At 38.6% G+C, this 25,920-nt stretch overlaps 1 protein-coding gene across 5 annotated transcripts in view; it reads left to right on the top strand.

Moving 5' to 3' along the window:
- Nucleotides 1-3,592: 3,592 nt before the first annotated feature.
- asic1c (acid-sensing (proton-gated) ion channel 1c) overlaps nt 3,593-25,920 on the top strand; it is an 83,063-nt gene continuing 60,735 nt past the window's right edge. For 3 of the 5 annotated variants that reach the window (XM_053232171.1, XM_053232179.1, XM_053232177.1), the window contains exon 1: nt 3,594-5,088. In XM_053232171.1, coding sequence (XP_053088146.1) covers nt 4,525-5,088 — 564 coding nt within the window. In that variant the 5' untranslated portion in view covers nt 3,594-4,524. Of the gene's footprint in view, nt 5,089-25,920 lie in introns of all 5 variants that reach the window. The other 2 variants (XM_053232169.1, XM_053232173.1) reach the window with 2 other exon arrangements.

The raw sequence follows: 25,920 nt of genomic DNA, 5'->3' as shown, positions 1-25,920 counted from the left end.
TTCATGGTATCGGATCTATGCTTCCAATACCGTCTAGAATAGAATATACCTTTCATTGGGTTGATCACTTTTTACTGATGGAAAGGCTTCCATATTTCAGTGACTTCCTGGTATGTACTTTCTTAGCATTATGTCCAAATTTTGTCCATCTAAATTTTGGGAGGTGGCTGAGATTGTGCAGTGAAGTGTTGTGAAGTGTTCTGTCATTCATATTAGGTACACAGACATTGCTTCCACCTGAATGTCCTCTGGTGATGGAATAGCGCAATCAAGGCAGTTTACTGACATGGCTAGGAGCCCCTAGATCAAATCGTACACAGAGGAGGCATGGGCCTGATGGTCATTGTCAAGAAGGGTACTAGGAACACTGTCTTCCCTTGGCAGCTACCTGTTTGACTGCGAAGCCCTTTTCAAGGACCACATGGCTCAGTCTTAGTGAGGGATAGGTCTAAAAAGGTCACAGCAATGTCTGTACCTTTCTTAATGTCCAAGCTGGGGACACCCGAAACTGGCAGACAAACAACCTTAATTGCTCACGCAACCGAGGAAATATAACAGCAATATCATTGCTTTGAGAGAGTGACTCTTTAACAGAGATCCTCTGACTCTTGAAAATTATATGGTAATCAAAACCAAACTCTCCTCTATGACCAAATTCTTTTATACTCTTCACCTACTGTATGTCCCTACACTGGATCTTGCTTTGTGACAATGTCTACTTTTAAAAGCACTATACAAATACAATTTAATTTCCCTTTTAAGAGAACACTGGAATGGCATCTATATGTTGTTGTCCCTCTTTGGACTACTCCTGTTAGGGGCCACCACAGCGGATCATTGGTCCGCGTATTTGATTTGGCACAGTTTTTTTGCCAGATGCCCTTCCAGAAGCAACCCTCCCCAATTTTATCCGGACTTGGGACTGGCACTGAGAGAACGCTGTTGCATGCAACCCCAGTGGCTCCGGGTTGGTTCCCTGGTGTGAGATTCGGCGATGCAGCGGTAAGAGCATTGTGGCCTAACCACTAGTCCTCCAGGAGGCCAGAATGGCATCTATATACACTGCAAAATACATGTGGAGCATGTCTCTTAAGAGCTTGTTGTCATTGTAGAGAAAGCTGTTATCTATTTTCTCTGTCTCAGATTCAAATGATATTGTCTGTGGGGTCTTGTGGCTAAAACGGCAGAAATGAAAGCAGCTTCTTTCGTCGTCTCATCTGCTGTTCATTTATCCCTTTCATTAGCAGACCATGTGAACAAATTGTTTGAAACCCCCATACATGTACATAAAATAGGATTCACAGGACATTTCCGAGTGAAAATAAATGCAGCAGAAGCTGCTGTAATAAGTGTGCAACACCCTTCCTCCAGTGGAAATGTATGAAATCTGTACGCAAGTGGTAACTGAAGACGCATTTATTATGCTAGGTGTGAATGGCTGTGTGTCTTTGCTGTTCACTTGTGATTGGATCACTTGAGATGGATATTAATACCAGGTTTGAACAGACCCAAAGGAACCATTGCTTAAGGGCCTTGTTGACGTACTGTTCCATAGTTGACGTTACATTAACAAAGCATTACCTGGCAGAAGGGATGTTGTCCCAGGGATGATGAAGTGATAATTTGGTGGGGCATGTCTTACACTAGGTCAGCAATATGTTGATCCCCTCAGTATGCCACAGATTATATCAGTCCAGGTTATATCTGCAATGAAATCAGGGGCAATGGTCTCTACAATTACAGCTGAAACAACACCATCTGTGTATTGATTTGGTAGCACAGAAAGACATGATTTCAAATTTCTACTTGCACCAGTGTGAGTGTGCTTTGTTCCTGAATTAGGCTGAACCAATGGCCTGGCAAATCTTTGGATTGGCTTCACATTAGTTACACACATTGCCCAATGCAGTCACAACCCCACCTCAATCTAACTATACCAGTCTTTTGGAGTTAGGTATGTCTTTCCTAGCACAATGAGCTCAGAGCAGCTACTGAAGAGCTTCTGGGTAGTTTGTGATGGTCTGCTGATGGTCTCGAAGGTCTGTTGACGATAGCATTCATGCAGCAGGTTATCCAGCTGGTCCAGGGAATGGGAGTCATACCGACAGGCAAATTCTGTCTGAAGTTCATCCCCTAGTCCAGGGATAATTGAGGGAGTTGCTCTCCTGACTCCTTTCCTAGTTGGGTGATTTCTGTGGCCCATTCTCTTGCTTGACCTGTGAGTAGGGGGATTAGAAATGCTGTCAGTGGAAAAGGTATAATGGTTATATAGATTATATAATGTATAATAAACAATACAAGAGAAAGCCAGTAATTTTTCTTGGGCATTATGATATGGGTTATCGTGCTTGCCTCTACTATGGTGGGTGATCTGGGCTCTGAAGAGCAGTCAACTCCTGGATAATGTTGCCTAAGGGTTACAAGACCTGTATGGAAACTTGTGCATGCATTATTTGCAGTGAAAAGTAACAAGCCACTAGAAAATGCATGAGATCATGTAAAACTTCATTCACTGTTTTTTTTCATTATTATAGATCCCATAGATCAAAGGGCTTGCCATAACCTTGGCTGTTTACTCACTAATTTGCTTTCTTTGACCAGCATATGGTTTGTAATTTCACAGTGCTCAGGAGTGTAATGAAACTGTTATGCAAAGATGTAGACTAATTTTCCTGGAAGAACAATAGACATTAAGTTACTGGTCAAGTGTAAGGTGATATATCAGGTCTTAGGTGCCCAATCTATATATTGACTCCCTTATTCTAATAAAGTGAAACCATGTGACTTCTATGGCCGATGCTCTACATAAAGGGATTTTAAAAAAGGTGTGTGATGGTGACATTTTCTATAAGGATATGTTTATTTAACATTTATGGAAGGAGTTCCCAGTGTCTGTGCTACAGGTGAAGCTGTAACCTTAAGTTTCTGGTGGGTTTTGCATTAAATTGACAAGCTGACAGTGACTAAGTACTAACCAGAACCAGCTTGTTTCATGGATGCTCCACAACATTAAGTGTAATTAGGCATGGATTAAAAATATGACAAGTATTTTTTAATAATATAAGAGGAGTAAAATACTTCAGAATCTGCTTAATTTTGGAGTGGTAATGGTTAACTCTACTTTGTCACACCACCCCATTGTTGATTATTTTCCTATAACCGCATGGCAGGGTTTGTTTTGTTCCTTGCATAAGTAATTATATAAAACTGCAGTTTGCAGCATGGAGCTGTTTAGGCAATTAGGCTGATTCTTGTACCACAGAATTTGTATTTCTTTTTGCTTTCCTCTATGTGACACAACCTAAAACATAACCATAAATGGACAAAGAGTACACTGTGTAATTTTTTTTAATAAATAAAACATTGTAAGTGTTGACAAATTGCTGTGGTTATAAGAGGAATAAAATGCTTTGGCTGTCAGCAATTTGCCAGTTTTTTCCTTACGTATTCCCCCTGTACATGCATAAATGTCACTAATTGACTATCAGAGACCATCCTACGTAAATACATCTCTCTCTCTCTCTCTCTCTTCAAAAAAAAAAAAAAAAAAAAAAAAAAAAAAAAAAAAAAGGCTGACCAGTGGGTTTCTGCAGGGAAGTGGAACGAATTCTGCTCTGGAGATTTGACAAGGATGAAATCTCAGTGCACAAATGCTGATAGGCGACTACCTGTGGCTGTGTAACGAGATCGTAGATTGCAGGTTGTGATTCTCTGTTGTGAAACCTGGAGACAATGTATTGAGTGTAAGCCCCCTCTGCCCTCCCCCCCATGCTCGCTCTCGCTCATTTTCTCTGTCTGTCTCTCTCACACACACACATACACACACTGGTGAAGCAGGAGCTCAGCAGTGGGATGGATTCTGACTACTAAAGAGACGGAGTGAGAGGGAGGGGGAAAGAGCCAGCGAGCTCTGAGCTTGCACAAGAGAGGGAAAGGATTGAGGCACTGGTGTGCAAATCCACATGAGCAGATCTGGAGGAAAACGCTGGCTGCTTCGGGTGAGACCTTGAGTGTGGCTTTTCTCAGCATCAAGAGGTAGCCCTCGGTGCTCGTCGTAGATCCCGGAGGAACGAGGCAACAAAGACTTGACTGACATGCGCAAGAGGTTGACTAGGGGAGGTCTATGACACTTCATTTGCATCTGTGTAGAGGAGTGTGAGGAAGATCCAGGGAAGAAAAATGAACGTCAGACAACAGCTTCTTTTTTAATGATTTTTTCCATTCATAAACCCAACAAGGCGATGTAGAGCCAGTCCTCCTGGCTGGATGAGGCACAGTCCAGTCAGCTGCTGAATGTTTCTGTTGTGGCTCCTTATTTCTTGTCTATCTGCACTTTTCAATGTGCAACGTGAACATTTCACAGGCTTGGGTTCTTCTTGAATAGACAGCGCATTTCAAAGAAGAACAGAAGTGCAGCTTGTGATCTAAGGTGGACTTTGGATCATGTGCAATATTTTTTGATACTATTGACTTTACAAATTATTCCAATTTCTCTTCCAACGTCTGACTAGGAACTGACTTGCCATGACAGCCATGAAGGGAGATTCGGAGGACAGCATCGAGAGCATCAGGCCTTCAAATCTGCAAGCCTTTGCCAACTCGTCCACGCTGCACGGCATGAGCCACATTTTTGCCTATGGACACATGACATTCCGTCGCTTCTTGTGGACTCTCTCATTTCTGGGCTCTCTCGGTCTGTTGCTTCTGGTATGCATGGACCGCGTGTCATACTACCTTGAGTTTCCTCACATCACCAAACTGGACGAGGTGGCAGCACCAAACCTCACGTTTCCTGCAGTGACTTTTTGCAATCTCAACGAGTTCCGCTTTTCCAAGATCACCAAAAACGATCTCTATCATGTAGGGGAACTGCTTGCCTTGCTCAACGAGAACTACCAGATTGCGAACACACATCTTGCAGAGCCAGAAATCCTCGATGCTCTGAAAGAAAAGGCCAATTTTGTCAACTTCAAGCCCAAGCAGTTCAACATGACTGATTTCTATAACCGAACGGGCCATGACATCAGTGACATGCTTCTACAGTGCACTTTCCGAGGCGACATTTGCTTCCCTTTCAACTTCACCACAGTGAGTTGTCAGAGCTCAGCATGTTTTTTTTTTTTTATTATTTACAGTGTGTCAAATACAAATGGGTAAACCTCCTTTTGCTGTCATATGAGCTATCAGTTTTTATTTAAATCGCAGTAAAAAGAGGACAGCTGCTCTGAGTGTCCTCGATCCTGAAAAATTTAGTTACTGTTATGGTTATAAAATTCCTGTTCAAGTTTATTTAAAATGCAAAATTAAGATATTTATTGTACATTCAAGAGAGACTCCTACTGCAAACTAGTAAGTTTAAAATAAATCGGACAGTACAAGGCAATACAATTCAAATAAGTATACATATTATTTTAAGAACTGATGTCTTGTGGTGCGATACAACAATTGTATGAATTTCTTCCTGTTCTGTAAGGAGTAGTAACAGTTCAGTGGAGAAGGTAAAAATACATCCTGTACAATCCTGTCAAATTTATCCCATCTGAGCTAGAACTATATAAATAAAAGTTCACAGCCAGTAAACATGCACAAATACAGTTCACTTTTTTAATATATACATGTGATTTTTTTTTTTTTATAATTACATTGGTTTTGGTAAAAATGAAAACAAAGACAATGCCGGAAACAGTTGATTCATATTAAATGAATGAATGCTGAATGAAGTTCTTTCATTCAAGCACTAATCGTGTACTTACATACGCAAGTGTGTTTGCTTCTGAACATTGGGTCTATATGGTTAAACCATGACTTGAGGGTATTTTTGGGCATGATGCTACCAAAATTCTTCAGTTCTTGATTATTTCAGTTTTTTGGGGTTTTTTTTGGCTTAAAAATTGTCTTTATATGGATGCATATGTTGATTAGCACAGGTGAAGTAGGTCATTTGGCCATCACCTACAGAACATTAACACTGTTGAATTCTCGATTCTGATTAGTCAGAAGGTGTTGATTAAATTTACAGAAAAGTCACGCCTTATATATACACATTATGTACAATCTTTTCTATAGTAACAGCTCATTCACAGGGACTTGGATGGCAGACGCTATACTTGCGTATTAATAAAGTGCGTAATTGTTGATAATGTTGAAGTTTTCTTTGTGAAGTTATTTTATTTAGTATTCTTTTCTAAGGAGTCTCCAGTGTCAGCACTTTGTAACAGTGTCATTTAAAATCTTCTGACACAAAAAAGGACAAAGGGATTTGCATTTTCCGATTGCTTGGTAACTCAACAAGCTGTCTTGTTAATGTCATGAGAGTGGGGGGGAAAGATGTTTTAAGTGATAAAAGGAACTAACTTGTTCCATGGACATTCCACACAACAATAAATGTAACTATAAATGGATAAAAAGTACAATTATACTTCAGGACGTAGTGTTAATTGTGGAAACTTCCGGGTGGTAATAATAACATTTAATCACACCACCCTGTTGGTCATTATTTTCCTTTACAGCATAACGCCAAATGTTTTATTCCTTACATGAATAATTATACAAAACAACATATTACAACATGAAGTAGTTCAGGGATTCAGGCTAATTCTTGAGTTCAAGAATTAAAAAAAAGAATCTCAGTGGTTGCTTTTTCTTTTCCTATGTGTTCTCTGATAATGTATGTATTAGGAGTATAATGAATGGAAATAGTAGCGAAAGTGCTGACTGAGTGATTACACATTATTTTGAGAAACATTTCACAGCAAGAGCAGGTACTGTATATAGTAGTAGAAGGGTATTACTGAAATTATGGGTCATTATGAACACAGAGCTATTAGGTACTATGTGAGACTCCACAGGCTTAATTGGAGGTAATTGCTATGAAAGTGATGCTATGGGTAGCACATTGGCAAAAATAATAAAATAAAAATCAAATATTAAGAATTATCCTTTTTATGGTACTGGTGGTACAGTGTGCATTTCACTACAGATGGGTGAATCCATGATTCAACCTTGAATCTAAGAAAATGTGCACTTACCCATACATAGTTTGCTTTTGTTTTTTCTTTTCTTTTCAAAAGATTCTGCTGCTTGTCTCAATTCAGCATGGGTAAATGATTTGACTGTGAATGGTTGACTAACACATTCACTGTTCATTGCTGTGGGAATGTTGAATACTTGGGAAGGTGGAAAAAACAAAGAGGTAGAAGGTAGAAAAAAAAATGTAGGCTTCATGTAAAAACAGGCTAGATGAAGTCAATAGTACAGTCAGGTCCACATTGTGTAAGACTATGCTAGGAAAAGTCCTGTTTACTTCCCTTTGCTTTAATAAAACCTTCTCACTGTATCACTTTGTATGAAATGACAAGTTTTTTGTTTTTTTTAAAGAAATCCTATTCCCATCTGCTCCCACAGGAATTCTTTTTGTTGTCCTTTAAAGCTATGTAAAATTGGAATAAAATCACTGCACCATGGCAGTGTGAACTGAAATCTCACCTCACTCAGCGATTTTCTTTTTTTTTGGTAAACTCAGATCCAGACTTGTTTCTGGAAACTACTGAGGCCAGAGTTGAGTATAGTGGCCTGGAAAAATCTTCCCGACACTGCTGTAGTCATGTCCTCCATCCAAGCAAGGGGGCTCTTTGAGCTGTTGATGTACATGAGCATCCATCCTGCACACGCCGAGTTTCAGAATCGCACATTTCTGCTGCGCCGCTAGATTGTCCACGCCAGTGTATTTTAAGAATTGGGACATACAGCTTTGTAGCGTACAACACTATCATTTTGCACATTTACTTCACTGCTTTATTCAATTTCGTCTTTAACAGTGTACCCTAAAAAGCACTGAGTCTGAAAATAATAATGTGTATGGCTATTAATAGAAGGGTGACCTGATGCCTTCTTTTCTTTTGTTTATCAGATAACCTAATAGCAATCTCTTGATTCAGTTTTTGTTTTATTTTTAGTAAGAATTAATAATGCCTAAAAAAAAAAAAAAGGTTCACAGGGCTTAGACATATGTGAAAGTCTACAATGTTTTTATATAATGTGAAAAGTTTACTGCAGTAAGCAATATGGTGGTTACATAATGACAGCTTACTGATTTACAGCGCTTGTATTTACTTTGGCATTTGCCCAAGTACAGTCATTTCATATCACTTTAAGTTAAAAGGTCGGTTTTGCAGATTTGTTTCAAAATATTCCTGCTTCAAATCCCATCTATTTGAAACAAATGCTGAATGCACCAGAAACTCGTTTTGCTGAAGAACCACTTTTGAAAGATCACTTTATATAAAAATACATTGCTAAATTTAAAGCCATCTCTGTCACTTGAGTAACTGTCCCTGTACTTTTTTAGTTGGAGATTGGAGAGCTTTCTTCATTTACATGAGTGTTGCCTGGCAACAAGGCTTTGCTTCGCCAAAGCAAATCATTCATGGGTAATTGCTTTTGTTGTGCATAATGACAAACACTTGCCAGGTCACTGAGATGACACAACAGCAGTCATTTTTGTAGTATGTGTGCATGCTTATAACTGCTGAATGCATGCATGCACACATTTCTGCTTAATCAGTTTTTCTGTGTGTGTGCGCACGTGTGTGTGTGTGTGTATGTGTGTGTGTGCTTCATACCTGTTATATCCAACAAATTACCATTGACAATGCACTGCTCTGCTGATGGTTGTGTCAAGGTATCATGGTGCATTCCAATGCTTTACCACTGTATTATGCATTCCTGTGAAGCGCTTGACTCGTGAGACATTGGTTTTGTGTCTGTGGTCCATACGGATTCAGCAGAGTGCTTGATTCTACATGTGATGGAAACAAACCACCTAAAAAGCATTTCTGTGTCTTTTTGTTGTTGTTGTTGTTCAACACATTGATAGAACTGTGAGCCAACAACAAAAGGAAAATAAGAAACTGTGGATTTCAGGTTAGATGAAGTCAGGAAGATGGTTTCATCTCCTTTTGCTCACTCCCATGTGCCATCAAATTATGTTTTTCGTTTAGCGTTACTTAATTAGAGTGGTGAAAAGCCACAGTGGTATTATTGGAATGACGGCCAAACAACTCGCACATGCTTTTGCACATTTATTACCAGTTAGGCCTTTATTGCTATTGATTTTGTAGCTGTGACTGCTGAATATGAAAGCACAAAATGTAACAAAAACATCAGAAATCTCTTATAAGTAATGTTCCTTTGCCAAAGTTTTGACATTACACATTTCATATGTGTTACATCATCACGAACAAGTGGCTTATTTGATTGACAACATGTCAGAATGCTTCATTCTGCTTGTCAAAAATATATAATCAGGCTTTGTAGATGTCAAGAAGCCAGGGAGTGTTGGTTTCCAGTATAAATGAGAAGAAATCTGAATATTGGTTTTCAAATATTTCAGCTTGCTACAGAGATACAGGAGCCACCTGAAAAAATGACACTTTTCTGCTTTTTCAGATGCAGTGTAAATAAACTCAAATAAATAATAATAAAGAATAAATAGTGGAAAATCTAATTCACTGAAGGGGAAAGGGCATGAGACATGAAAGAATACTACTTTCCTTGTTTGATCTAGGTGAATTTTGCCATGTGAATTCATGAGCCCTGGGCTTGTGAACCAACAAAATGCAAGTGGGCGGGGCTGTGGGATCTTTGGTTTAAAAAAAAAAAAAAAAAAAAAAAGAGGAGGAGCTGCTAATTATTACAAATTGCAATACTAGATCATTAATATCAAATTGTTACCTATGATTTGTAATACCAGACTTTTGCATCGTTGAGTAAAGGGTAATGATTTGATATTAATGATTTGATATTTGATGATACTACTGAATCTCCTAAGATATGGTACAATGTGATTTTGAGTCATAAGGAAATGATTTGATATTTGACACTACCAGAGAATTTGCTATGATAGGAGACGATTTTGAATCTTAAGGCAACAATTCAATATCTAATGATACAACTGAATTTGTTATGATATGATACAATTTATCTTCTAAAGGCAATGATTCAATATTTGATAATATCACTGAATCTGCTACACTACAGTACACTATGAATTGATTTAGTAGCGTCTGATTGATGTGTGACCAACTTTGTTCAGGATCTGGGGTAGGTCTAATGTTAACAGGTGACTAATGATGATCTGGAGAAGAACTAAGTATGGGCAGAGTTACGGACAACTCATCTTGCTAGGCTATTTACACATCAGCTTAAAAATATGGATTATAACAGATAATTGATTTCTGATAGAGGAAACAATCCTTGCCTTTAATGACTGTCAGATCATTACACCCCTATCTGAAGCCCTAGAAATGGGGGGCATGGTGGTTCATTTTTTAATAAGATGTGGCCACAAACTAAGTTGCTCAATGTCCTGGCCATGAACTGTGTAACTCAAGTCCACAGCTTAATATGCTGTAGAACATCAAACTTAGCCTCCAGTTAATTATTTGGTTGGGAAAAAATCTATTCACGTTGAGAATTCATTTAAGGTGACATGGGGTTGTGGTATATCCAAACCAGTGACTCCAGTACGTCTTTATGCGTGATTCCAAGATTGATGTAAAGTGTAATAATATCAGTCATCTCTATGCTTAGGTTTCTGTGGCCTGTGGTGTATTTCAATTGATTTCTTGGTCTCATTCATTTTAAAATACATTAGTTGCCAAGAAACCTAACTCAAAGCCTCAATATATTAATTTGTGGGTGCACGCTATTAAAAAATAATGACTAGATCGCTTTAAAGTCTCTGTGTATTAGAAAGGAAGCCTCATTACCTTGAGTAGGGTGGTGCGTATTAGCATTTCAACTTTTTTAATAAGTGCTGCATTAATGAAGTAAAGGTGTCACCTTGTGCAAAAGAGATGTTAGTCACTCTGATGGAATAATATATGAAAATGGAAATATTCCACTTGCGCGCACACACACACACACACACACACACACCCCTCTCTATTTGTATGTCTTTCTGACTATGGATTATTTCAATTAGTCATCCATATTGCTGGTAAGTAGGCGGATGTACTGTAGACGCATTGAAATGGAATTGTTCCTGTGTTTACCCTTGAGGATTACATGTTGATTGCAGCCCACCAGAATCTATTGTTGTTCTTGTCAAATGGCCTTAAAGTAACCATTTTACAGTTTATTCGGACACTTTATAAAATCAACCGAGTATCAATTAGAGCTCAGTGTTGCACTTTGCAAATACTTTCATATACTTGAGAAGTTTGAAAAGAGCTCACTGAAATGACGAACACAATTAAGCAAAAAGAAGGCAATGAAACTTTGCTCTTAAAAGTCCATGTATGGTGAGCTAAATATTGTAGCTAAAAGGGAAACAGACAGGAAATGAAAACTTTTGAAATATAAATGCATTATTTAATGTGAGAAAGAATGAGCATTTGTGAAGATGATGCAAATTTTGCAGTCTCTATATCTTAAATACCATGAATGCTTTTTATCGCTGTCTCTTTCTTTCTTCCTCAGCATTTTGTTTGTCAGTTGGATCTTTGTCTCCTGAATTATTACCAGAAGCGACACATATCATAAGCCACTAGTCGTATTGCTCCGAAATAACAATAATTCACTGACCTCAATATACTTTTATTGTTCTGTGAGACACTGCAGCCTTCAAACCATCCTTTAGACATAATAATTCCAAATAAGGGATGTCAGAAAACATCCTTTAGAGTGATGCCTTAGAAGAACGTTTCTTTTTTCTTTCTTTTTTTATTCCTAATGAGCCTTGTGCTTTCATTTATTTATCTTCAGTAAGAGCTTTATCCTGGTTGGGGTCATGGTGGATTAGGATGCTATCCCAGGAGCACTGGGTGCGAGCCCTGGATTAGATGCTGTTCACAGTGAACACTGTCATGGATAGATCTTTAACCATTTTTGTCTTTGCCATGGATTAAATAAAATCCATAATAAATGAAGGGTCTTTGTACAAAGTCAAAATTGGTCACAACTTGGTAACGTTGTGAGAATGAAATAAGTTTTTTAATGTCAAAATTTTAAATAAAATGGATGAGTAGCTGCTTTTTTTTTTTCCTCAAGTGGCTGGTGGTTATCGTAAAACCCTGTATATGCACACACTTTATGATCATTTTGGGTAGAATACAATGATCAAGCCTTATTAAGATTTGCTCGCACATAATTATTTTGTTCCCTTGTGTTACTAAATCATGGTCATGAGCTATCTCATTCTCACGCCTTACTAAGTCATGGCCATGGATTAGGGTTCTGTTCCCACGTGTTAATAAGTCATCAGTGGGGCTTTGTATCTTTGTGGTGGAAAATGGTAATCAGTTTATCAAATCATTGACTGAAATGTTCATTCATTCATTCGTTCACTTCAGACACTGCTTTATCCTGGTCAGGCAGTCACTGGATCTGGAACTTGTCCCAGGAACACCGGGTATAGGGTGGAAATACACCTGGATGGTATTTTTGAAAAAGAAATTCAGTTCTTGTCACTGTTGTTACAGCGCGTGTGAAGAGCAAAAGCAATATAATTAGCTGTCCTGTCTGCTCACTCGTAGAAAAACAAAACACTCGTAGAGCATGCATGGGGCATTGTGATTCCTGCCACATTGGGCATCTATTAGCGCCTTGGTGCAGTTCACTACATGCAATAATAACTCTATGGATCTAAATGGGTCAAAGACTGCACAACATTAAGCAAATCAATGGAACATTGGCTTATATCTGTCAAACAGCAGCATTTTTTTAAATCTGTCGTAACTCAAAAGAGGTAATTAGTATCAACAAAATTTAAAATGTATGGCACTGTGAGTGTGGACTTTGTTGAGTGGTTGATTATATCTGGCTTGCTCTGCCCCACCTGCCCCTATGGACAAGCCGCCACTCGCTCCTTAGGACTCTTTTTGCCTTCCGCTTTGATCACTCTGTCAGAAAAAGATCTGCTAAAGTCTGATCAGGCTCGCCTAGGTGCTGTGACAACAGTTTTCTCACACATCCACCCAATTATTAGTATTCAGATCGGGATACTTTTTTTTTTTTAAGCCAGTTCTCTTTAAGATGAACTTCGGCTTTCATCTCATTTTCTCCAAGATGGCAAGTGTCAGGTCTTTGAGTCTCGTCTTTCCTGCAGCAGCCAGTTGTTGCATAAGGATTAACTATTTTTATACCACAGCCCTGTTGAATTCCTGTATCTGATTGGTTAGAAAGCTTTGTCTAATTTTCTGTAAGAGCATAATTGTGGAGCCTACTCATTATTTTAAAAATGTGTTGTTATTCAACAAAGAAAAACAACAGAAAATGAAAGCCTTTATTTGTCACATATACAATACAGGACAGCAAAATTCTCTTCACATATCACACCTTTTATAGAAAGGTGCGGTCAGAGCGCAGGTTCAGCAATGACACGGCGCCCCTGGAGAAGTTAAGGTTAAGGACCTCGCTCAAGGTTCCAACAGTGGCAGCTTGGTGGTGCTGGGGCTTGAACCCATGACCTTCTGATCAGTAACCCTTTACCGCTGAGCCACCACTACCAAAAGAGAAGCAGGGAATGACTTTTTATGGCTGCTATTTAAAAAAAAAAAAAAAAAAAAAAAAAAAAGAGTGATAACAGTAGAATGTTAACAGGAGGGCAAGGATGTTCCACAACATTAATGTAACTATAAAAGTATAAAAAATATGATGTCATTTATTAATAAATTCAACATGTGGAGGCAATGTTATGGCATGGGCATGTATGGCTGCCAATGGAACTGGGTCACTGCTGTTTATTGATGATGGACGTAACTGCTGATAGAAGTAGCAGGATGAATTCTGAAGTGTACAGAGCTATACTTTCTGCTCAGATTCAGTCAAATTCTGCAAAACTGATAGGGCAGAGCTTCACAGTACATAATGTCCCAAAACCTACTGCAAAAGCAACCCAAGAGCTTGGAAATGGAATGTTCTTAAATGGCAGAGTCAGTCACCTGACCTCAACCCAAATGAGCATGTTTTTAACTTACTGAAGACAAAACTGAAGGCAGAAAGACCCCCAAACAAGCAACAACAGAAGGCGGATGCAGTAAAGGCCTGGCAAAGCATCTCTTGGGAGGAAACTCAGCATTTGGTGATGTCCATGGGTTCCAGATTTCAATCCATCATTGGATGCAAAGCCTTTGCAGTCAAGTATTAAAAAATAATCCTAATATTTGATTGATTGTTTGTCCAATTACTTTTGAGCCTGTGAACATTAAGGTACTATGTTTTAAAAAAAAAAAAAAAAAAAATTGTAATTCCTAAAAATTTACCTCAGTATTTTTGTTAAACCCCTTGAATTAAATCTGAAAGTCTACACTTCAATCACATCTTGATTGCTTCATTTCAAAATCCAAGGCAGAGGGTGTCTGCACACTGAATGAAAACTAGACCACAAAGGTCTATTTTATTTATACACTGCTCAAAAAAATTAAAGGAACACTTTGAAAACACATCAGATCTCAATGGGGGAAAAATATCATGCTGGATATCTATACTGATATGGACTGGGTAATGTGTTAGGAACGAAAGGATGCTTGTATGCATGCCTGACAACGTCGGGGCATGCTCCTAATGAGACGACGGGTGGTGTCTTGGGGTATTTCCTCCCAGATCTGGACCAGGGCATCACTGAGCTCCTGGACAGTCTGAGGTGCACCCTGGCGGCATCGGATGGACCGATGCATAATGTCCCAAAGGTGTTCTATTGGATTTAGGTCAGGTGAGCGTGGGGGCCATTCAATGGTATCAATTCCTTCATCCTCCAGGAACTGCCTGCATACTCTCACCACATGAGGCCAGGCATTGTCGTGCACCAGGAGGAACCCAGGACCCACTGCACCAGCACAGGGTCTGACAATGGGTCCAAGGATTTCATCCCGATACCTAATGGCAGTCAGGGTGCCATTGTCTAGCCTGTAGAGGTCTGTGCGTCCCTCCATGGATATGCCTCCCCAGACCATCACTGACCCACCACCAAACCGATCATGCTGAACGATGTTACAGGGAGCATAACATTCTCCACGGCTTCTCCAGACCCTTTCACATCTGTCACACGTGCTCAGGGTGAACCTGCACTCATCTGTGACAAGCACGGGGTGCCAGTGGCAGACCTGCCAATTCTGGTGTTCAATGGCAAATGCCAATCGAGCTCCACGGTGCCGGGCAGTGAGCACAGGCCCACTAGAGGACATCAGGCCCTCAGACCACCCTCATGAAGTCTGTTTCTGATTGTTTGGTCAGAGACATTCACACCAGTGGCCTGCTGGAGGTGATTTTGTAGGGCTCTGGCAGTGCTCATCCTGTTCCTCCTTGCACAAAGGAGCAGGTATTGGTCCTGCTGATGGGTTAAGGACCTTCTACGGCCCTGCCCAGCTCACCTGGAGTAACTGCCTGTCTCCTGGAATCTCCTCCATGCTCTTGAGACTGTGCTGGGAGACACAGCAAACCTTCTGGCAATGGCACATATTGATGTGCAATCCTGGAGGAGTTGGACTGCCTGTGCAACCTCTGTAGGGTCCAGGTATCGCCTCATGCTACCAGTAGTGACACTGACCCTAGCCAAATGCAAAACTAGTGAAAAACAGTCAGAAAAGATGAGTAGGGGAAAAAAATGTCAGTGGCCTCCACCACTGTGTGTGTGTATGTATGTGTGTAATATATATACAATATTTTATACTTGCATAGTGAAAAAAGTGCAAAGATCAGTGACTTAAAACAGATCAGTGAGCACACGTTTCAGCCCATAGCTTTCTTCAGTGCTTCATTTCAAATCTGTTGTGGTGGTGTGCAGAGGCAAATTATGAAAATTGTGTCACTGTCCAAATACTTATGGACCTGATTGTATATAGAGATTATAAAGACTGATAGTTTCATCAAGTTTTGAACCATTTCATGTGATGTGAGGACATCATTTTATATCCTCCAGTCAGAGGCATAATGAGCATCATGGGAAAGATGTGGGTCTCATTCCAAACACAATGAGCAGGCTAAGAAGTTCAGTACAGCATCTGTCACCATGTTGCTATGCGATCTATCACATCTGTGATCGTCAAACACATCGCATCTCAGCTGGGGGTTTCAAATTAATCCTAACTGAGAGAATGTCCAAAAATATCCCTAGTTCTAATCCTTGCTTCGATGCACTGTGTGTATGAAGTAAGGAATGAATCAATTGGGGGTGTTCTGTTATTGATAACATATTAGAATGTTAAATAGCATAACGAAATAGCATGTTAATATTCTGACCAATCAGAGTTAAGAATTCCACAGTGCTGTGATATAAGAACAATTAAAGAAAGCTAAAGAGATTACCTTATTCACAGGATTGAGAATGTGAACTGCAATTTTAAAATTGCACTTTGTATTGTAAATTTTTTTTTAAAATTAACTATTTTCTGTAATGGGCTTTACACAAAGCACTGTCAGTGTTGGCAGCAATCCCATACACCAGGTTTCATCACAATATTAAAGAAATGTTTGACATTTCATTTGTGAAAGCTATAATTAACATGGATGATGTGTGAAAAATGGGAAATGTTTGAATTGAGTGGGAAAGATAGCAGACAGCGCCGCAAGACCCCCAGAATAATTGGAGGAGGAAGACTTCTGCTGGCAGGGAGCTCCAGGCAGGAAAAGTTTGTAAAGCTTTATTATGTTGGAATATAAAGACTTGGATTAACAGTATACACAGTCAGTTATCATTGTGGTCTAAATCACATTTACGAAGAAGTACTACTAAAGGAATAGTCTTTAACGGGAGTCATTTGATCTGTAGTAAGAAGAATTGAAATTTCCTTCCATTTCCTTCCTTCACTGGCCACTTTTAGAAGGAAAACCTGTACCCCTGCTCATTCATGCAGTTATCCAATCAGCAGTCATGTAGCACTGGCACAATGCATAAAATCATGCAGATATAGGTCAAGAGCTTCAGTTAATTTTCCACATAAAACATCAAAATTGGGGAGAAAAAATCTTTGATTTCTGTGACTTTTGACTGTTGGTGCCAGAGTTTGAGTATTTCAGAAACTGATGATCATCTGGGATTTTCACGCACAACAGACTCTATAGTTTACACAAAATGGTGCAAAAAAAAAACAAACATAGTTCTGTGGGTGGAATTGCCTTGTTGTTGAGACAGTTCAGGGTAGAATGGCCAGATTGGTTCAGACTGACATTAAGGCTATAGTAACGCAAATCACCACACTTTACAACTGTGGTGAGCAGAAAAGCATCTCATGATGCACAACACACTGAACATTGAGGTGGAAACTTCTATTTCTGCTGCAACATGCAGATAGTAGAATTTGCCATCAGCAGCATGAATCCTCGGTCTGCCTTGTGTCAACAGTTCAGGCTGCTGGTTGTGGTGTAATGGTGTGTGGAATGCTTTCTTGGCAAACACTGGACCCCTTAATACCAAAGCAAATATTGTTGGAAAGCCCCAGACTATCTGTGTATTGTTGCTGACCATGTGCATCCCTTTATGGCCACAATTTATTCATCTTATAATGGCCACTTTCAGCATAGGTCGACTCAAACTGGTTCCATGAACATGACAATGAATTCAATGTACGTCAATGGCCTCCCTGGTCACCAGATCTGATCCCAATAGAGCATCATTGGAATGTGGCAGAAAGGGAGATTTGCAGCATGAATTTGCAGTTGACAAAATCTGCAGCAATCATGTTATGCAATCCTGTCAACATGGACCAGAATCTCAAAGGAATGTTTCCAACACCTTGTGGAATCCATGCCATGAAGAATTGTGGCTGTTTTGAGAGGGGAGGGGGTGGAGATGAGCCCAATCCAGTATTACTATAAAATGGCTGGTGAGTATATGTCGAGATTTCACACCTATGAAATCTATGAAACTAGTTAAGTCACATGACAGTTGATGGTGTCTTGAGGTGTGAATTAGAGTCTGGAAGTGTGAATTGGTGTGAAACAACATTGACAGCATTGTAAGGAGCTGATAAGTAGCTGTCATAGATTTTTCCTACCTCCTCATCCAACGAACCAGCTGCGTTCCTTAACCAAATTGTGTACATGTCAATATTTTGCATTAAATTTTCAATTACCTACATTATTTTGTAATCATGTAAATAATAAACATGTAAATAATATAATTGCAAGAAGTAATTAAGGGGTCCAAGCATTTTTTGGCCCCTCCTTTTTGCAGTGAAACCAACAGTACTTGCTCCCAAGGAGATGTAACAAATTTGAAGGCAAGACATCAAGCCCTTGCTGAGATATTGCTTCACTTTCTGTTTCATCTTTCAGTCTTGCGTACATCATATACTTACTTACGACACCATTCAAATATGATATGATGTACTGGATGTGTTTGGAGATCTGAATGCTATGTACCGTAAAAGATTTTCTATAATGGTTTCCTTTGCGTATATCTGATGATACAAGGTCTCATTCATGACCAGAGCTCAGAATCGAGCCTAGGACGCTCGAGCTTTGCAACCACAACACTAACTGTTATCTTGTCTACTACAATCCAGAAGCCTTATCAAACTGAAGGGTAGATGCAGTGAATGAGACAAAGACACCGTCCTACACCATCATTAGCTATGCTTACATGACTTAAGAAATGAGGACATTCCAGTTTTACTAGGGGGAAAAAAGCTTGCAGATATTAATCAGTAATCTTTTCATTCACCTCTGGCAGTTAAAAACACATTTAATGGGATTATAAATGAGGCAAGGTTGCATCAAACTGCATTCTAAGCTATCCTAGAGACAGATAGCTGTCATTTTTATACAGCTGGAAAGAGTATATTAGTCTTAACAGCACTCAGATATATTTAGCATTAATAAAGTGATTTGGACCTACCCCAAGAGGCTTTTTTTTTTTGACCTAAACAGCTTTATTGGTAGTAGCTTGCATTTCGTGCAGGCAGAAAAGGAGTCCTTTTGACTCCTTCACATCCATAACACACCTGACACAATTAAGAGGCTGAATACACAAGCCAGAGATGTAACAGAATTTTAAACAAATAGGTAAGATTATAGCACAATATTTGGGAAAACTACATAAATTACATCTTACATTAATTTAATTATTAAAGAACAATACATTTGTAATTTTTATCCATTTATAGCTACATTTACTGTTTTTTTAAAAGAAAAAACTTTTTTTTTGTTTCCTTACCAGCCTCTTTTTTTTTTCTAAAAAAAACTTTCTGATACTGATAAACCACAAAGCATGAACTTCTCTATGTTGAAGAACTTCACATGTTTGAGAGCTTAAACTTACAGCTTTACCCGACACTGGAGATTCCTTCCATGAACGTTTAGTAAACATCTCCTTACAAAAAAAAAATACCAGATTAACAATCACACAACTTTTTTTTTAGTCTTTAGTACAGACGAGTTTACACTTTGTGGCTTTTGGTGACAATACAAACTTGGTTTATTTGTCTTGTTTACTTCAAAAGAGAATGAAAAAAGTGAGTCTGGTGAGGAAATAAATGTTTGTAGCTGCTATAATGTAATAAGAATTAGGTTGTTTTTTTTTTTCAAAACATTAAACGTAACTATAAACAGATTAAAAAGTATGATGTGTAGTTCTTTAATAAATAAAAAATTTGTTAGCAAATTTGTTGTGTAAGAGGAATAAATCACTTCAGGACATACAGGAAAATAATTAACTTCAGGGTGGTAACAGTCACTCTATTTGAGCACACCACCCCATTGTTGATTAATTTCAAAGTGTTTTATGCAATAGCTAGCTAATTAAACAAGTAATTTCTCAGCCACCGAAACTATACTGTATGCAAAGGTGACAATCAAGAAGTCTTAGCATGTGGGCCGTTTATTAAAATGGCTGGGGTTTGAGTAAAATCACTAGACATGCATATTTATGATGCTATGATTTCACCTAGAAGATAAAACAGAAATCTTCCATACCATTTAAAGACCTCTTTAAACACAACAGCTCAGAGGGTTTTTCTGGAAACATGCTTGTTTTACTTGTGTGGAATCGTGACATTTACAGCTGTTTATTGCCTACCATGCTGAGGTTAAGGCCACACATTAAACAGCGTGCATCCCAATGTTGCCATGAGAACAGCAAAACCGAGGTAACTGTAGTGAGCCTTGCAGTAATCCAGAGCTCAAACCCACGTTTGTTGCAGATCCCCATATCTGCAATTATAATTATACAGACAAGAATATGTTACTGAGGCCTATAGAGAGAACAGATCCAGATTAGTCATCTCGCTTTATTCAGTCAGTGTGACGTGATGCACCTCTGCACATTCAGCTGTCTGTCCTGTTTTTCCATTTTTTCCGCCCTTTGTCATGCAGAAGAAAAATTCCGCTGATCCAGGCTCTCCGATTTGGTGCGTGGGACCTTTGGTTAGTATAAACCATTTATTTCCATTGACTTTTATCCATTTAAACATCATCTTAGATTTAAAGAAGCAAATCTCTTCCACCACAGCACTGTTGAATTCTCAAATCTGATTGGTCAGAAGGTGTTGATATAATTTTCTGTAACAGCAGCTCTGACAGTAGCGCCACTGCAAATCACAGGTTTATATTAATGCAGCCGTTCTAATATTTTATCGTTTCTGTAGTAATGACTTGCATAAAGGCTTGTACAGCAGATGCCAAATGTAAACAGAATAATAACATTTATATTCATTGATGTGCTGACATTTTTTTGGTAGGACATGAGTTTATTCTACATTTACAGAAGGAGTCTCCAGTGTCAGCGCTTTTTAACAATCACTCAAGATTCCCACGACAGCAAAGTGTTCAGGACAGAGGAGTTTACGCTTCCTGGTTTCTCAGTAATATAACCAGTGGCAGGGTTTTTTTTGTCTCATTAAATTCGAGAGAGAGAAAAGAGAGGCTGATGAGGGAACGACTGTTTATAGCTGCTATAATGTAACCAATAACAGGAACCTGTTTTTTGATGTTAAGCAACTATAAATGAATAAAAAGTACAATGTGTCATTGTTTAATAAATTAGTATGAAATAAATAAACAGCAAAATAAATAAAATGTATTTAAAAAATAATATATAATAATAAATAAAAATATATAGTAAAATAAAATAATGTATAATTTTAAAAATGTATATATAAAAAAAATTTAATGTACAAAATAAATTTTTGTTTTTATTTTAAAAATTTATTATCTAAAAATTATTTCCACGTCATTTTTTTTTACACATGATTAATTTATTTTAACTTTTTTTAAAAGAGATTTTTAATTTCACGTCCGTCCCTCCCACCCCCACCCCACAGGATTCATTTATTTTCACATGATCAGATTATTGACGTGAAATGTATGTGATTTTTTTCCACAAGGGTGGGAATATCAGTAAGCACAATTATGCTGAATTTGTACTGAATTGATGTGCAACCAACAGATTCATATGACGCCATGTCATGATGAAATTGTAGCAATGCCGGATCTTAACAGAAATCAAAATGAAACCAGTTAATGTGTCAGATAACATAACCTTTATGAACAGTGATTCTTCTATTTATGTAAAAGCTGCTGAGGAGCAAAAGATGTTTGCATTTCTTAACACACTCCCATACTCGACACGATCAAACAATAATAAGAACGTGAATACTAATCGACAAAGAGTCAAAACATGCTGTATGGTTGTACCAGAGCTGAACAAATCTTTGGACAGTGTGGCAGACGTTCAGATGGATACCCACAGTGATGATCTCTCATACTGCATGCTAGTAGAGCTCTGCTTCCTCTGCACAAGTCAATCCCATTCATATTGCTGAGTCAGACCTTTCTGGCCTAAAGGGAGACAATTTTCAGCTGGAATGTAAATTAGGTACAGACTTAATGTTTCATATTCTGTGGCAGTGAAAAGCATTAACCAAAGTAACACACATTATGTCTTTAGTTCATTTGTCAGGGGCTAATGGCTACAGGCCTGTACACACACACACACACACACACAAATATATATATATATATATACACAGTCAGGTCCGGAAGTATTTGGACAATGGCAGAGTTTTTGTGATTTTGCCTTTATACACCACCACAATGAATTTGAAATAAAACAATCAAGATGTGATCAAAGTGTAGACTTTCAGCTTTATTTTAAGAGATTCCACAAAAATATGGCATTTACCATTCAGGAATTACGGTCATTTTCAATAACGTACCTCCATTTTCAGGGGCTCAAAGGTATTTGGACAAAGTGACATAATTGTAAATTAGCAACTGTAACCTTCAGTTGCTGCTTATTTGTGGGTCTTTCTGCCTTCAGACTTGTCTTCAGTAAGTGAAAAGCATGCTCTATTGGGTTGAGATCAGGCGACTGACTTGGCCATTGAAGAATATTCCATTTCTTTGCCTTGAAAAAGTCTTGAGTTGCTTTCGCAGTATGTTTAGGGTCATTATTGACCTGCACTGTGAAACGGCGTCCTGTCAGTTTTGTAGCATTTGGCTGAATGTGAGCAGAGAGTATCGCCCTATACACCTCAGAATTAATCCTGCTACTTCTTTCAGCAGTCACATCATCAATGAACACCAGTGAGCCCGTTCCATTAGCAGCCATACATTCCCATGCCATAACACTGCCTCCACCATATTTGACACATGATGTGGTATACTTTGGATCGTGAGCTGTTCATTTCTTTCACCACGCTTTTCTCTTCCCATCATTCTGGTACAAGTTAATCTTGGTTTCATCAGTCCAAAGAATCTTATTCCAGAACATGGGAGGCTTTATTTAGATGTTTTCTGGCAAAGTCTAATCTGGCTTTCCTGTTCTTGAATGTTACCAGTGGTTTGCACCTTGTTGTAAACCCTCTGTATTTACATTCATGAAGGCATCTCTTGATTGTAGATTTTGACAATGATACGCCTACCTTCTCCAGAGTATTCTTGACATCTGTTGATGTTGTGAAGGGGTTTTTCTTCACCAAGGAAAGGAATCTGCGATCATCCACTTTAGTTGTCTTCCGTGGTCTTCCAGGCCTTTCGATGTTGTTGAGCTCACCAGTGCTTTCTTTCTTTTAAAGAATGTACCCAACTGTTGTTTTGGCCACACCTAAGGTTTTTGCTATCTCTCTTATAGATTTATGTTGTTTTTTCAGCCTAATGATGGCCTCCTTCACTTGCATTGAGATCTCTTTGGACTTCATATTGGTAGCTCCAATCGAACAGCTGCCAAATGCCAACTCAATACCTGATATCAACTCCAGACCTTTTATCTGCTTCATTTGTCTTGAAGTAACGAGGGAATGGGTTAATTGATGCACCTGGTCAATTAACTTCATCAGTCAATTGTCCAAATACCTTTGAGCCCCTGAAAATGGAGGTACTTTGTTGAAAATGGCTGTAATTCCTAAATGGTAAATACCATATTTTTGTGGAACCTCTTAAAATAAAGCTGAAAGTCTACACTTTGATCACATCTTGATTGTTTTATTTCAAATCCAGTGTGGTGGTGTATAAAGGCAAAATCACAAAAAGTCTGTCATTGTCTAAATACTTCTGGACCTGACTGTATATATGATTCTCTGAAATAATTAACAGCACAATGAAAACAAGCTAGCAGGACCTTCAGGTTGGCTATAGGAGGTAGATTTGTGATTGATTTAACTCCTACAGTTCCATATTAATAGGAACATCTGTACTCCTGCTCATTTATCCAGTCACCCAGTCATGTGGCAGCAGCTCAATGTATAAAATCATGTAGATACAGGTCAAGACCTTTTAAATAATATTCTTATCAAGCATCAGAATCAGGAAAAATTTGACTTTGATCATGGCATGGTAGATGGTGCCAGTTTCATTCTCCTGAAATTCTCTAGTGTTTATACCGAATGGTGAAGAAAAAATAAATAAAACATCTGTAGTTCTGGAGGTAGAAATGCCTTGCTGATGAGTGAGATCAGAAGAGAATGGCTACACTGGTTTGAGCTGACAGTAACTATGCACTCTTAACAACCTTGCTGAACAGAAAAGCAGAGTCAGAACGCACAACACATCAGACCTAGATGATGACCACATCGGGTTCCACTCTTGTTAGCCAAGAACAGGAATCTGAGGCTACAGTGGGCACAGTTACCGCCCTAACAGCATCCTGAAATGTTTTATTCCTCTCACTGCAATTTGGTAACAATTAGCTTTTTTAAATTGATTAACGTTAACATAACTAGTAAACGTAGTTACGTTTAATGTTGTGGAACGTCTGCAAAACGAGTTTGTTTCCGGTACCACTTACGTTATAGGTATGTTTCAGGTAGAAACAGTCGTTCCCTCACCAGCCTTTTTTTTTTAATAAGACAAAAATGCAGCTTGCCATGTTATCAAGAAACCACAAAGTATAAACTCCTTTTGTCCTGAAGACTGCTGTAACCGTTACAGTTACAGCTTTATCACTGAGACTGAAGACTCCTTCCATAAAGGTTAAATAAACATTTACAGAAAACATCACCATAACAACTATTACACATTTGTTTGCGTTTTATTTATGTTGTACTGTACATCCACCATACATAATACAGCATAAATCTGTGCTTTGAAGTACAGCTGAACTCATGATTAGAGCTGCTGTTCCTCTGTATGAGCATGGTGATATGAGTGATTTGATGACTGTGACATGATTAATTTATTTCTCCATAACACGTCAGAACCGGAGCCCCCTGGACCACAATCCTTAAAGAGAGGGTAATGTTTTGAACCCCCCAGGATGGCCTACTCATTGGTAATATGCATGTGTTTATTGGCACACTGAGACCTGTGCGAGCGTGAACTTGTTTGGGCTCTGCAAATGTTATAGCCGTTTAAATATCACACATCATTTGTATTCGGCGTCTGTGAGCTCCCCGAGAGATGGCTGGGAAAGCAGGAAGCGGCGCTGCTGGAAATCAGACGTGCTGCTGTGGTCCCTGATGCTTATCAAATCGATGAGACAAACATACAGCTCTAGATGCCACTGTTCACATTTAAAAGACTTGTGGTTTTGATGCATCATAAATGTAACAAAAGGAGACACTAAAATAGCTCTCTGAGATTCCTCTAATAAAAGCTTGCAATTATCTTTATATGAAGAAAATTGTCTTTGCTGATTAAGCATGCTAGGATTACACCTAGTAGCTGCACAAGTGCCTAAATTCCTGTTCTGTAATGAAGAGTACACATTAACCATGCAAATAGATTTCACCTAGCTCTCGTGGTATCATTTTAGCTTCATAACAGCACACTGTAAGAGCCTTGTTTCACTTCTCAGCCATCCTGTGCTCACAACACCTGCCAGTATCTTTGTTCAGTGGAGAAAAAGAGGGGGAAAAATACAAAGAGGATGTTGAAAGAGCCTCTGTCTGCCTCATCAGCTTTCTTTCTTTCTTTCTCTCTTTTTTTTTTTTTTGATAGTGTCTGCTGGTTTGTGGAAATAAGTCATATATCTAGCTTCAAATCCATTGTGGCAAGCAAATTGCTCTGTCAGTGTTTGAGCCTAAAACCGGAGGATCAATTTTAGAAAACTGTTTTTTCCATTGCAACATGTTTTCTAGGCAAAGCATTGTACTGATTTCGAAAAACGAGTTTATGGAGGTCTAAATGATAAAAAATTTTTCTTGGTTTGTTCATAAGGCTGAAGTTAAAATGTAAAAGTAAATAATTCTGCACATTTTTCATGTGGCATAAATTAAACCTAAGCTTTTTACCAGAGTTTTATTATTGGCCTGCAAGCATATCAGAGGAAATAAAATATATATATATATATATATACACGAAAATGTTGCATGACGTTTAATTAGGAGTCCCATGCATTATTGTCTTCACTCCACAATATGACACTGGAGTTTGCTCAAACCAGAGGCGTGTCTCAGTTGCATGCAATTCTGACATTGGACTTTTTTTTTCTTGCGCAAGCAGGCCACTGTCTGACAGATGTATCTACAATATGTCATGCTGTAATTT

This window comes from Pangasianodon hypophthalmus, chromosome 1 (genome assembly GCF_027358585.1).
Source record: "Pangasianodon hypophthalmus isolate fPanHyp1 chromosome 1, fPanHyp1.pri, whole genome shotgun sequence".
Lineage (NCBI taxonomy): Eukaryota > Metazoa > Chordata > Actinopteri > Siluriformes > Pangasiidae > Pangasianodon > Pangasianodon hypophthalmus.
This window is presented reverse-complemented; position numbering and strand designations above follow the sequence as displayed.